Here is a 13,321-nt window from a genome sequence, read left to right as displayed (position 1 = left end):
TACCTTAGAGTAGCTCCTGCCTGGCTGGCTGTGAGGGTCCACAACTAACAAAGGTGGCTTTTTCCTCTCCAGAAGGAATTTCTGCCTCTTCCACCTCAGTCAGGACTGCTCCTTGTTGTGGGGGTGCTTTTTATCCAGCTTTCAGTTTTCTCTCCAGGGTAACTTTTCCAAGAATAGTTGTAATCTGGTTGTGTTTGTGGCAGGAGGTGAGTTCAGAGTCTGCCTATGCTGCCATCTTGACGAGATCCTTTCTTTAACTTTAGAATTATGAAGGTACACACTTGATTCATAGCAAATATGCTTTTGCTTTTCATGTTATTTGCCTAATAACATACCTATAAAAGAATCATTTAAAATATTATTTTCCTAGGCTTTTTGAATTATAACAATTTTTTAGAATTCACACACTTCTTCCAAATCAAAACAGAAGCCAACTTAATAACATATGTATTTAAAGTACTCTCTTAGATAATAATTCCCACTGGTCATCATCTGTTTTTTGTTTTGGGGGGAGGGGTTTGGTGTGGAAGATTGGCCCTGAGCTAATATCTGTTGCCAGTCTGCCTCTTTCTGCTTGAGGAAGACTGTGACTGAGCTAATATCTGTGCCAATCTTCCTCCATTTTGTATGTGGGATGCTGCCACAGCATGGCTTGATGAGTGGTATATAGCTCTGCTCCCAGGATCCCAACAAGTGAACCTCAGGCCACTAAAGCAGAGTGCACAAACCATTATGCCACCAGGCTGGCCCCTCATCATTTGTTCTAAACTAAGAGGATGAATCCAAATTCTTAACTAGATTTTTGCCTTTCTATACTTTCAGTGAATTTCAGACTCAAAGATAACAGTCTTGCAATCTGCTGTGGTCACTATTACATCTCCAGCCCAGAGTACAGTGCCTGCCATATAAAAAATATTTATTGAATAAATAAATGAGTGAGTGAATGGGCCTCATATTCTTTCTCCTCTGAATTTACTCAATGTTGACCGACATTAACAAAACACCAGGAAAATTTTAAGCATGATAAAAACAATCTAGTGGTCACCAAATGCTACAGAATTTAAATAGAATCAGGTAAGGTCAAGATGAACACCAAAGGGGATAAATCCAAAGCTCAGTGACATAAACCTTAAGAGATATATAAACTTTAAAAAAATATGCATTTTAATCATCATGCTTTTAAATAAAAATGCATTTCCACAAGCAAATAGTCACCGTTTTAGCTTCATAATGAAACAGTATTTCTAAAACTTTACTCAAAGTATTTTTTTTTTTTGCTCCCTATTTACTCTTTTGCCCAAAGGCACTTTTCCCTCATTGAAAACTCACTTACAGTATAGTGTTCATTCAAGAAAATGGTCTCAGCTATTCTTATACTTTATAGGCACTGTGAATTCTATTTTGTCAGGTTTGTTTTACTCTATTTGGACAATACACATACAGGTGCACAGGAAAGGGGGGAAGGCTATCCAGAATGAAAACCATGTCATGTGGAAGCATGCCTCGGCTTTCTCTACAAATGATAAAGCCGTTTCACTGCCTTGGCTCTGGACTCATTCATCTGTTGTCTACACCCATTTTTGGTTTATTGCCTTGTTTCTCAGTTCATTTATCACCCAGTCACTTGTTTTATGTCTCAGAGTCTCAGCCCATTTATAGGAGTAAATGGAAGGCCCACAAATCTAAAGACTGCTACACCTGAGTGCCTTCTCTGTCTCTTGGCTGCAGAGGTTGAAATATTATAGTCCTTCAGTGCATAAAACTGTATATTTAAAATGTGAAGTGCTTATGAGCCTTAGTAGCTGAGAAGTTAGAGATCTACAGTTAACCCAAATTTATTGAAGCATCCATTTTTATCTAATCTCTTGTAAGATTTCTGGAATTACAAACTCCAAGTTTTCTAATAGCAATGTAATTTGGATTGCTTTCCTTTAAATTCACCTATTCTTTTTTTCTTTTTTCATTGTTTCTATAAGAAGAGAAATGCAACACCTCAAAATGCTTATTTTTCTCCAATAATGGAGAATGAGGGCCCAGAGCATGAAGAAGACCCAGCACCCATCAAGCAATCACATGGCACAGGAATGTCAAGACAGGACAGCAGTGGCTACTTAATATCTCTCCCCATTCCCAATGGGGCTTAAGTTTTTGGCTTAGATGCTGTCAACCTAACTCAAATCTTCTTCAATGCCTTCTCTGAGGACTCGGTGATGAAATGGATGACTTTCTTGGGTTACAGTTGGTGGTAAAAATCAAGACAGCCCAGGCTTGACTGAGGGAACACCCACCATCTGACACTCTCTCGGAGAGTGAGACCTCTGGCAAACAAAGGCCAGCCACAGAGTCCCGATGCCAGCAGCTGCAGCAGTCTACTCATTAGCTGCAGCAAGAAGGCCCCCTCACTGTCACTGAGAATGAGCGTGGTGAGGTAGTGACAAGCAGACAGAAGCTACTGCTGGAATCAATAGGAAGCAATGAGGCAGTTTTAAAGAAACAACCTGAACACATGAATTTTGTCTGGATAGCAGGAGGAAGAAGCTCATGACACTGGTGACAAAATGTCATGTTATTACATGTTTGAGTGTGAGTGAAATAAAGTCAATTATTATCTTTCTGCAAATGCTGACCTGTTGCTTTTGCCATCCCTGGACTTAGAATAGTCTCCAGAAACCTGCCTTTTATATATTTAGAACTAAGGAAGCTGAAGTTTATTTACATACTTAAGGCTGTGTGTCTGGATAATAAAAAAATTTGTATACAACCTAATTTTTCCATTAATTCTTACATTTGTATAAGAAAAAACAAGAATTGTTTTATAAGTCTATAAGTCCAGGGAAAAAAATCTCATGTTGCAGGAGAACTAAAATTAAGACAGATTAAAGGTCTTTCAATCACTTTCTTGACAGTATCTAGTCCCTCAAATGGCCAAGAAAGGAAGTCCTCAGTGACACTACAGTGTTTAGATGCACTATTCAGTTTACTCACAGCATAAAAGTAACAAATGCTTCCCTATAATTGAGTCAGAGTTCAACTAGAAAAGCAGAACCATGGGATAAATATATAGTAAAGGTTGTATTACAAGTAATTGGCTTACACAATTGTGTGGACTTGCTAAACAAGTCCAAAATCAGTAAGGTAGGTGTTCAGGAAAGGAAGATCATGAGTAGGCTGGAATTCCATGAACACCAGCTGAGGCGTGAAGTTCAAAGAAAGGGAAAAACACCAATATGCTAGAACTCAGAGGGCACAAGATCAGCAAAAGCCTCAGGCTGCTTGTAAAGGCTCACCTGCCTGGACGAGGCCCACCCAGGATAGCCTCCCTTTTCATAAACTTAAAATCAACTGATTAGAGACTTACTCAACTCTACAAAATCCCTTCACAGCAGCACCCAGATTTATGTTTGATTGAATAATTTGGAACTGTAGTTCAGCCTCACTAAATTGACCATTAAAACGCTATCACTTCAGGAATGGTTGCACTCGCTTTGAAAAGACATTAACACTCATACCCTTGGGAGTCTATCTGATTGTAAATTCTAAGATTGTTTTTCATTTCTACCACAAAAGGCGTTTAAAACACTTCCTGCCTATTCCTATCTGGAGGCTATATTGGGGCTAGTACACTGAGCTGTCAGACAAACACCAGGACACGTTCCTATGTAGGCTGAGGACAAATAAGCTTGAAATTTTCAAATGGATATTCTGGTTTAGCTTGGTCTGTAATGATCAGCAGATCATCAAAAGTGGCTATAGAAAAAAGTGCCAAGCTTTGGCCTAGAGGATTCTTGTCCTCTAAGAAACTCAGAACACAAAAGAACGCAGTCCTCTGGCTGGTCAGGCCCTCCCTGTAGGGAGGTGGTTATTGCAGAGCAGCTTCAGGCAGGCTGGGAGGCAGACTCTAGTTGCACATACAGATAGTGAGCAACATTATGTGATACCTTGGCAGGATTTTTATACAGGAGTTGGGCTCCCCTCTCACTAATAATTTTGATTTTTGTTTGGTTTTGTTTAAAGAGAGGAGAAGGGCCCTCTCTGTGTGTGTCTCTCTGTTTCTCTCTCTCTCCCTTTTATTTCTTTTCAGAATTTTACAAACTGAAGCCACGAGTGCTTTCAACCAAGTCTCCCACATGAGAAGAAAAAAAACCCAACACAATTACCAGAGCTCTTTCTTTCCTCTTTTCAGGAAGGAAGGAGGAATTCCAAGACTTGGAGCTAGGAAAACAAATAAGTAAAAAATTAAAATGAATGCTAGAAAGTAGGAGGGAATGGCAAGGATAGGGGAAGGAAGTTAACCACACTTTTTTCCTCTACTTCATTCTTTTAACCTTATGAGCCAAATATAAATTAAAGATTTTGAATAAATTTGGACAGGAAAAGAAACACCAGTCTGTCAAAGAAGGAATGATTTTTAAAACAGAACTGGAGTGTCTTAGGTTTTTAATCTTTTCTCTACATTTTATCAAAATCTCTTTTTATTAGAAAAGTCGTAGAAAGTTAATAACTACCACAGCAAACATCAAGCAGTGGCCCCTGTCCATGCTCCACAAAGTCTTGTTTTGTGGGTGCCAAAATGCAAGGCTCTGCGTCTCTGCATACACTTGCCAGAAACAATCATGAGGCTTTTAGGCCACAGTTTGACTTTTTTCAATTTTATTTAACACTTCACGATTCTTCAGAAAGTTTTATGATCCTTAGAGTCTTTTTCAGGTAGATCAGCCTGAATGTGGGTGGAGGGCAGGTGACTGTAATGGAGGGTTCTTAAGCAATCTATGAGGCTGGATCATTTGCTCAGTTTTGGTTGCTGCTATTCCATTTTGAGCATTCTCCAACCTCTCCAAAAGATATACAGGTTTAACACAATTACTATCAAGATCCGATTGAGACTTTTTTGCACATGTAGAAAAGATCAGTCTAAGATTTATAAGGAAAGGGAAAGGAACTAGAATAGCTAAAACAGCTTCAGGAAAAAAAGAATAAAATCGAAAGAATCAGTCTTCTCAATTTCAAGATTTTATATAACTACAGTAATCAAGACTCTGTGATATTTGTAAAGGACAGACCAGAGAAGTCAGAAATAGATACACATAAACATACCCAAATGATTTGTACAAAGTTGTGAATGGAATTCAATGAAGGAAAAATGGCTTTTTCAACAAATGATAATGGAACAAGTAGACATTAAGAGGAAAAAAAATTTTAAAAAGAGAGGCCAGCCTAGTGGCACAGGGGTTAAGTTCCCACATTCCATTTCGGCAGCCCAGGGTTCGCTGGTTCAGATCCTGGCTGCAGACCTACACACCACATATCAAGCCATGCTGTGGCAGGCATCCCACATACAAATAGAGGAACATGGGCACGGATGTTAGCTCAGGGCCAGTCTTCCTCAGCAAAAAGAGGAGAGTTGGTGGCAGATGTTAGCTCAGGGCTAATCTTCCTTAAAAAAAAATAATACTAAAATAAATAAAAAGAAAAAATAAACTAAGTCTCACAACTTACACAAAAAGGAACTCACAGCACATCGCAGACTTAAGTATAAAACTGCATATCTTTTAGAGAAAAAAAGAGAAAATCATCAGGAATTAGGGCTAGGAAAAGACTTCTTTAACTTAGATACCAAAAACAAAATCCTTAAAAGGAAAATTTGATAAATTAGGCTCTAACAAAACTAAAAAATTTTGCTCTGCAAAAGACTCTGTTAAAAGATGAAAGACAAGCTATACACTGAAGAAAATATTTGCAAACTGCATATCTAACAGAGAACTAATATTTAGAAAATATAAAAATCTCTCAGACTCAACAGTAAAAATAAAAACAATCCAAGTAGAAAATGGGAAAAATTGATGAAAGATAGTTCACTGAAGAGGATATACATATGGCAATTAATCATGTGCTAAGTTCAACATCATTAGCCGTTAGGGAACTGCTTACTAAAACAGCAATGGGAAATCACTACATGCCTATCAGACTGGCTAAAATAAAAAATAGTTACAAAACAAAATGGTAATGAGGATACAGAGAAACTGGCTCACTCATACAATGCTGGTGGAAATATAAAATTGGATACCCGCTCTGGAAGACAGTTTGTCAGTTTCTTTACAGGCTAAATGTGCAATTATTATACAATCAAGGAATTGCACTCCTGGGCAAACATCCCAAAAAACTGAAACTTATGTTCATAAAAAAATCTATAAATAAATGTTTATAGCAGCTTTATTTGTTATAGCCAAAAACTGGAAACAACCCAGGTATACTTAAATGGATGAATGCTTAAACAAACTGTGATACAACCAGACTTCAAATACTACTTAGCAATAAAAAAAGGAATAGACTATTGATACATGTAGAAATATTGATGAATCTCTAGAGAATTATGCTGAGTGAAAAAAGCCAATCTCAAAAGGTTGCGTACTTTTTGATTCTATTTATGTAACATTTTTGAAATGTCAAAATTATAGAAATGCAGAACAGATTAATGGTTGCCAAGGCTTAAAGAGCGGAAATGGTAGGAGGGAAGTTGGTGCAGCTAAAAAAGAGTAACTTGAGAAATGCTTGTGATGATGAAAAGGTTTTGTAAATTGACTATATCAGCTTCAAAATCCTGATTGTGATATTATACTATGCATTTGCAAGATGTTACCATTGGGGAACCTGGGTAAGGAGCTCATGGCATCTCTCTGTACTGTTTTTTACAACTGTATGTGAATCCACAGTTACCTCAAAATAAGTCTAATTTTTAAAAAAATGTACTCAGGAGAAAATATGAAATTTTAATTATGTGCTTCAAAGAGCTTTTTGTGGAGGAGTATAACACAAAAATTAAAACAACATACTACCTATATTTGGTACATTTTATCAATCAGTATGTCTTTGCATACATCTCTTTTATCCCCAGGATGACCACATAAAATGATAAAGGAGGGTCATTATGCCCATTTTAAATTTAAGAAAATAGGCCCAGATTGAAGAGACTTGCCCAAAGTGAAAAAGCTACTAAATTACTAAGTTTACGAGATAGCAAAACCCCTAAACAAGAGAAAACTTGAAAGTACCAGTGGTTCCATGGGAATGTCTCAGGGCCATCATTGTAGATAAGCAGAGCATTCAGTAAGAGAGATTCTTGGTGCTCAAGACCCATTTCAAAGAGAACAGTACTTTAAAAGGAAATCTGTATTACATAATGGGCTCTGTGTAATGTTTGAATAAAAGTCTTACTGCTAACAACATACTACACTATAGCGCACTAATGAAAGGCAGCTGTTTTCTGAGATCCCTGTATTGGGAAGCTTTTATTCCAGCAAAAGCAATAGTCATGTCAAGAATCCTGCATTGTTGTTGAGAATTGGTCTTCCAATCACATCATAATTAAAGTCTCTCTACCTGTGGTCAGCCATTGTGAATACTGATGAAATACTTGTCATTAGCACCATCCATTGTTCAAAGATTTAAATTTCAAAAGAGAGAATAAACAGCGCTGTCCAGACATTGCTGCTAAGATCATGGAACTGTGCTGTCTAAACATTGGCATCAAGTCTGCCATTTTGACACTAAGTGGACATGATGTATGTCCTAGTCGTAATGTACATCTACCCATGTTCCTTTTTCTGAACTTTAACATTTGTAACAGAGTGACTTCCGACATACATACACACAAAATCTATATCAGGCAAACAAAGAGCTCCATCTTACACATCATATTTGCATTCAGGTTCAATAGTATATGAAAATAAGTTCAACAAGACGAATTTCTTTCCAAAGTGATTTTAAAATGTTTAATAATAATAATAGCTAATATTTGTTAAGCACTTACTGTGTGCTAGACATTGTTCTAAGCACTTTAAATGTATTAGGATATTTAGTCCTCGCTATAACCCTCTGAGATAGGTACTGTTAGCATCTATTCTCTTACAATTGAGGAAACTGAGGGAAGGAGAGGTTGGTAGATGTTCCCAGCACGTGGGAGTCAGTGGTCAAACCCAGGCAGTCTGACACCAGAGTCTGTGATCTCAAGCATTAGACCAAGAGGCAAGAGAATTCCTTTCAGAATTCATTAGACTTCATGAGAATGAAGTTTAAAACTGTCACAACAATTAAAAATCACCTGTTATTACGTAATCTTATTTACACAAAAGCTAATGAAGCACAGAGTTGTCAGATGACACAGGACACGTCTGTAATTTATGTAATAGTGCAGATCAAGATCAGTGGATGCAAAATGTAAGATTTGGTGTGCAGTGGATAGACAAATAGTTTTTTTAAAAACTCAACAACAACAGTGCTACACTAGAGAGAAACCTACATTTCTCCAAGCGACTCCCATGCCACTCTCATCACTGAACACACAAGGAACTCTTGTCCTGTGAGACTCTCCTATACTGGCCTGAATAGACCAGGGAGTAAAGCCCAGGTCATTGGCAGATTTTTGAGATTACCTGGGTGATAATTGTGCCCCCAAAGAAAAATAACGAATACAATGACTCAGATACCTTCTCTTGAGGACTCTGAACATGAGACATTAAAAAAATTAAAGTAGTTATTTGAAATGTAAGGCAAAGAAGAATTGATTTCAAGAAAGTTGTATTGGTTTCCTAAGCTGCTGTAAAAAAATCACCAAAAACTTAATGAGTTAAAACAATGCAAATTTACTATCTTACAGTTCTGGAGGTCAGAAGACCAAAATGGGGTTTATTGGGCTAAAATTAAGGTGTTAGCAGGGCCAATTCCTTCTGGAGACTCTAAAGGGGGGATTTATACAAAGGATAAATTTCCAGCTTCTAGAAGCTACCTGAATTCCTTGGCTCATGGCCCCCTTTCAGCAACAGCATCACTCTGACCTCTGCTTTCCTTGTCACATCTCTGACTCTTCTGCTTTCCTCTTCACTATTTAAGGACAGTTGTCAGTGGGCCCACCCTCATAATCCAGGATAATCTCTTCATCTCAAAATCCTTAATTTAATCACATCTGAAAAGTCTCTTTTGCCATTTGAAGTAAACATATTCATAGTTATGGGGGGACTAGGAGGTGGACATCTTCGAGGGGCCATTACCCTGTCCAGAACAAGTAGGCTGTAGTGAGTAAGCCTAGCTCTACAACCCAGCTGAGTGTGCAATCCCACTTCCACCATGGACCAGCTGTGTTAGTCGGGCAAATGACCTAACCTCTGTTTCCTCCTCTTGAAAAAGGGGATCATGATAGTCCCTACCTTATAAGTTTGAGATTAATTGGACTAATACACATAAAAAACTTAGAACAGTGGTTGGCATACAATAATCATTGTATAAATGTTATCTTTTAGACAAAAAAAAAGATAATATTTAATGTCCTCTTTAAGACAAGGGATACATAGGGATAAGTGGAGAAATGGTTGACTTCTAATATTTCTTAAAATGCTACTATAAGGATAAAATAAAACCTTTCATTAAACTTTGCAGAAGTCTACAAATATTGCAAAAATCATGACAAATAACATCAGTTGTAAACTTGTAAAAATAGTTGAATAAATACCTGTTTTTGGTAATTTGATAAACTGGTTATCTGACAAATAATTTTCTGTGAATTACCTTTCAGCCTGTTGATCGTCAGTTATTTGGCCTTCCTCCATGTTATGAATAATCACAATTTTTCTTCTTGGAAAAGTTTCCATTCACTAATAAAGAGGAGTGTGAAATGGTTCATTTTATGTGCCAACTGGGTTAGGCTGTGGTACCCAGATATTTTGTCGAACACCAGTCTGAATACTTTGTGAAGGTATTTTTTGTGAGATTAACATTTAAATCAGTAGACTTTGAGTAAAGCCAATTACCCTCCATAATGTTGGTGAACCTCAACCAATCAATTGAAGATTTTAAGAGAAAACAGAGATCCCCCAGGAAGAGGAAATTCTGCCCCGAGACTGTCTTCAGACTCAAGGTGCAATGCTCTTCCCCAAGTCTCCAGCCTGCTGGTTTCCCCTGCAGATTTTGGACTTGCCAGTCCCCACAATCACGGGTGTCAATTCCTTAAAATCTCTCTCAATAGACATAGATAGATGATACACAGACAGATGACAGATAGATGATAGATAGATAGATAGATAGATGATAGATAAATAGACAGAAGATAGATAGATGCATCCTATTTGTTCTGGTTCTCTGGAGCATCCTGACTAATACCAAGAGGAACATGAAAAATAAATTCCTTTGTAATACTGGTTCCTCTAGTTCAACATTCTATGTTCCCCTGCTATATCACCTGCTAAATCCTTCAAGTCCTAGCACAAATTTATTACCCTATCAAAGTTTTTCTGATTCCTTATTCTATACTAGCCTTTCCTATAATTATGCCCCCAAAAGAGCTTTGATTATGCCTGCAATTGCTCCTTATGTCTCTTCAGTGCATTATTATATCCTTGAAATTATGCTTATTTCTTAAGGGCCTGTCGTAGATGGATGGGTGACAGAATGGATGGATGAATCAATGGACAAATAAAGCCAGCTACCAAAACCTGAGTCTTTCAAATCATTAGATGTGCTCCACTACAAGACACTCTCAACAAATTTTTATGTATTTCAAGAGAAGTTTGAATCCTTAAAGTTAGTCCTGTTTCCTCTACATTCTGATCTCAGCATTATAGCAAGTCACTTGAGTGATAGAAATGCTTCTAACAATGAGCTATACTGATAACAATTTCAGTTGAAGGAATTGTTGGACGCAAAATAGACACAAATTTCATCACTGCAGTTCACCATCTTCAGCATATTGCTAGCCTGAGATCATAATTTACAAAGGTAATGATGCCTTTCTAAATTATGCCTTCAAAATATATCCATAGTGGAAAACAGGCAAGACATTGTTCAGTCTTTTATTATATAGGTGTATTCAACCACAGAAACAGTTCTATTACATACATGTTTATTGTTTCAAGATGTGTCTTGTCTATCTTTATCCAGACAGATTTATTAGTGAATTAGGGGATTTTTGTTTTGTTTTGTTTCTGATATTGTTCTTTTGTGAACTCATTTTTCAATGAGTTGCAGCACAAAAACAGGTTACATTTGAGAGCAATGGAGTTAGATGAATGTGATTTTTTTGTTGATACTATTGAGGGCAAGAATCTCAAATCTCAGTAGAAATTGACTGCTGTGGCTTCACTATTAAGGTTTTATGATTCAAACAAGAGAAGAACCCTTACAAGTCTCTCCACAAAAACCCTTTGACATTAATAACTTTAGCTATCCTGATGAAAGCATACTAAATAACAAAAGAGAGAGAGTAACAATTCTTTCCTGGTCACCAAGAATTTGAAATGGACTCATTTTATATGTTAAGACCTATTGGTGTCACAAAAAGATTTTTCTTAAAAATCAGCTAAGGGAAGACAGTGTTTTATTCCAAAGGTTTCTATAATTTTAATATTTTTGTACTTTTCCAAAGCCTGATGATATTGTGTTCCTTCTAAGTTACTGGGGCTACATGTATAGCATTTATATTGGGCCACCTCACAGTAAGTTTTGCCTCAATAAAGAATACTTGTCATTGTTAATTCTCTGCCTGTTTAATACTTTCTAAGCATATCCTTCCATGCACACCTTTATTGAAAATAAATATAATGAATGGATTAATGATCATAATTAAAATTAATAATAACAACTCTATTGAGTGCTTATTAGTGATAGGATTAAATTGAATATATTACCTAATTTAATCCTAATTAAAAATATACACTATTATTTTCTATTACATTTTGTGGATGGACTTTTCCAAAGTTTTCATAGAATAAATAATTTTTCCAAAGTGAGAAATCTAATATATAGCAGAACATAAATTCTGGGCTATAAAGCATGGTATATCTGATTCCAGAGTTCCATGCCTTAACTATGACCCTCTCCTCTCCCCCAAAACTCCCAAAACACATTGGGTTATGACTAGTCCACCAAATGTTTTTTTGCAAACACCATTTTTGCATTTTATTTAAAAAAAAAGTCAACCAGTATCAGATTGTTCTTTAAATATACATTTAAATATAAAATAACATATAATATAGTAAAAATGTATAATACATGATATAATAAAATATTTATATAGTAAAAATATAAATACAAAAATACTGAGGGACAAAAATAACCACAGAAGACCATTAGTCTTTGCCAATTGCAGTTTTTACTATTTATATAGAGTTCCAAAGTTTCATGATATGTAACTGTTTTTTGGCTCTACTCTGACAGATGTTAAAATTGGCTTCTCTTTGACGTTAACTTGTATGCAGGAACCACTCAGCTGGTGAGTAAACCTAATCACCCTTAACATACACATCAAGATGAGGGGCTCTCTTGAAAAATAGTCCAAGGAAATCAATGGCTAGGGCTGTGATTGACATGCAGAAAAAGTAGAGATGTCAAAAAAGGCTCCTCCTCCTCCACCTTTTACCATGAAATAGAAGTTTGAAATAATGTGCTAAATGGTAAATTGATTAAGAATGCAAATGTTTCCCATTATCCTATGTGGAAACAAGAAAAAAGAAAATTTAAAAAGTAGTGTCTTCAGTTATTACAGCTGGGAAAGGAAAAATTGTAAGCTAAATTGTGTTTACACGTTTGGTGACTTTTAAAGACTTGGAATGTACTTTTCCTGGATTTCAACTGTCATTTTCAGAAAAAGGTTTTTTTTAAGTGATACAATATGCTAAAATATCATACAAGATAGAGAAGACACTTCTGACTCAGGAGAAATCTGGAAAAACCACAGAAGGGAAGCACAATTTGAGCTGACCTTTAAGGATAAAAGAATTTTGACAGAAATAGCAATTTGAATTGTTTATTTGTTTTGAGGGAATACAATTCCAGAGTGTTAATTAAGTCACTATTCTTCAGAGGTTGAAATAATGGAAAATAAGAGTAAATAAATAAATGGAAATCAAATCAGGTTATGTAGAGCAGAAAAACTGAATAAACTCTAACCAGGAGATATCTCTCAGCTGGCTATGAAACTACAGAGTTCCCCAAAATCTCCTAATAAATAAAATAAGTTCAGCAAACGAGAGAATGTCACCAGAGATTAAAGACACCTTTTGTGTTATTGGTAGATATCTCTCTATAAAAGAAAATACATGCACACATACTGATTATGAAAGAAAGGGCTGTTCAATTATTTTAGAGATGAATGAGATTGAAAATAAAATTCTTAGTATATATACCATCCCCTGACTTAAGTTAAAATCAAATTAATTGTGGGAACTTTGATTTTCATTTTATCTCCTCATGTGCTATAGGGGAGGAAGATATACCCATTCTGGGTCCTTCTAGCCAGATAACAAATTAAACTCACATGAGACAGAATAACAGGAGA

General features: G+C 36.2%; 1 protein-coding gene across 20 annotated transcripts in view; it reads right to left on the bottom strand.

Moving 5' to 3' along the window:
• DEFB135 (defensin beta 135) overlaps nucleotides 1-13,321 on the bottom strand; it is a 317,402-nt gene that overhangs the window by 135,779 nt on the left and 168,302 nt on the right. For 4 of the 20 annotated variants that reach the window (XM_070261335.1, XM_070261344.1, XM_070261345.1 and 1 more), the window contains 3 exons: nucleotides 5,497-5,546; nucleotides 4,158-4,212; nucleotides 4-335 (listed from right to left, as the gene is read on the bottom strand). The exons of the other annotated variants lie outside the window; for them this stretch is intronic. Coding sequence is in view for 3 of the 4 variants with exons in the window: in XM_070261344.1 (XP_070117445.1) it covers nucleotides 311-335; nucleotides 4,158-4,212; nucleotides 5,497-5,546 (130 nt within the window). In the remaining variant the exon portion in view is untranslated. The remainder of the gene's footprint in view (nucleotides 1-3; nucleotides 336-4,157; nucleotides 4,213-5,496; nucleotides 5,547-13,321) is intronic. 20 annotated transcript variants of the gene reach the window in all.

This window comes from Equus caballus, chromosome 2 (genome assembly GCF_041296265.1).
Source record: "Equus caballus isolate H_3958 breed thoroughbred chromosome 2, TB-T2T, whole genome shotgun sequence".
NCBI classification, from domain to species: Eukaryota; Metazoa; Chordata; class Mammalia; order Perissodactyla; family Equidae; genus Equus; species Equus caballus.
This window is presented reverse-complemented; position numbering and strand designations above follow the sequence as displayed.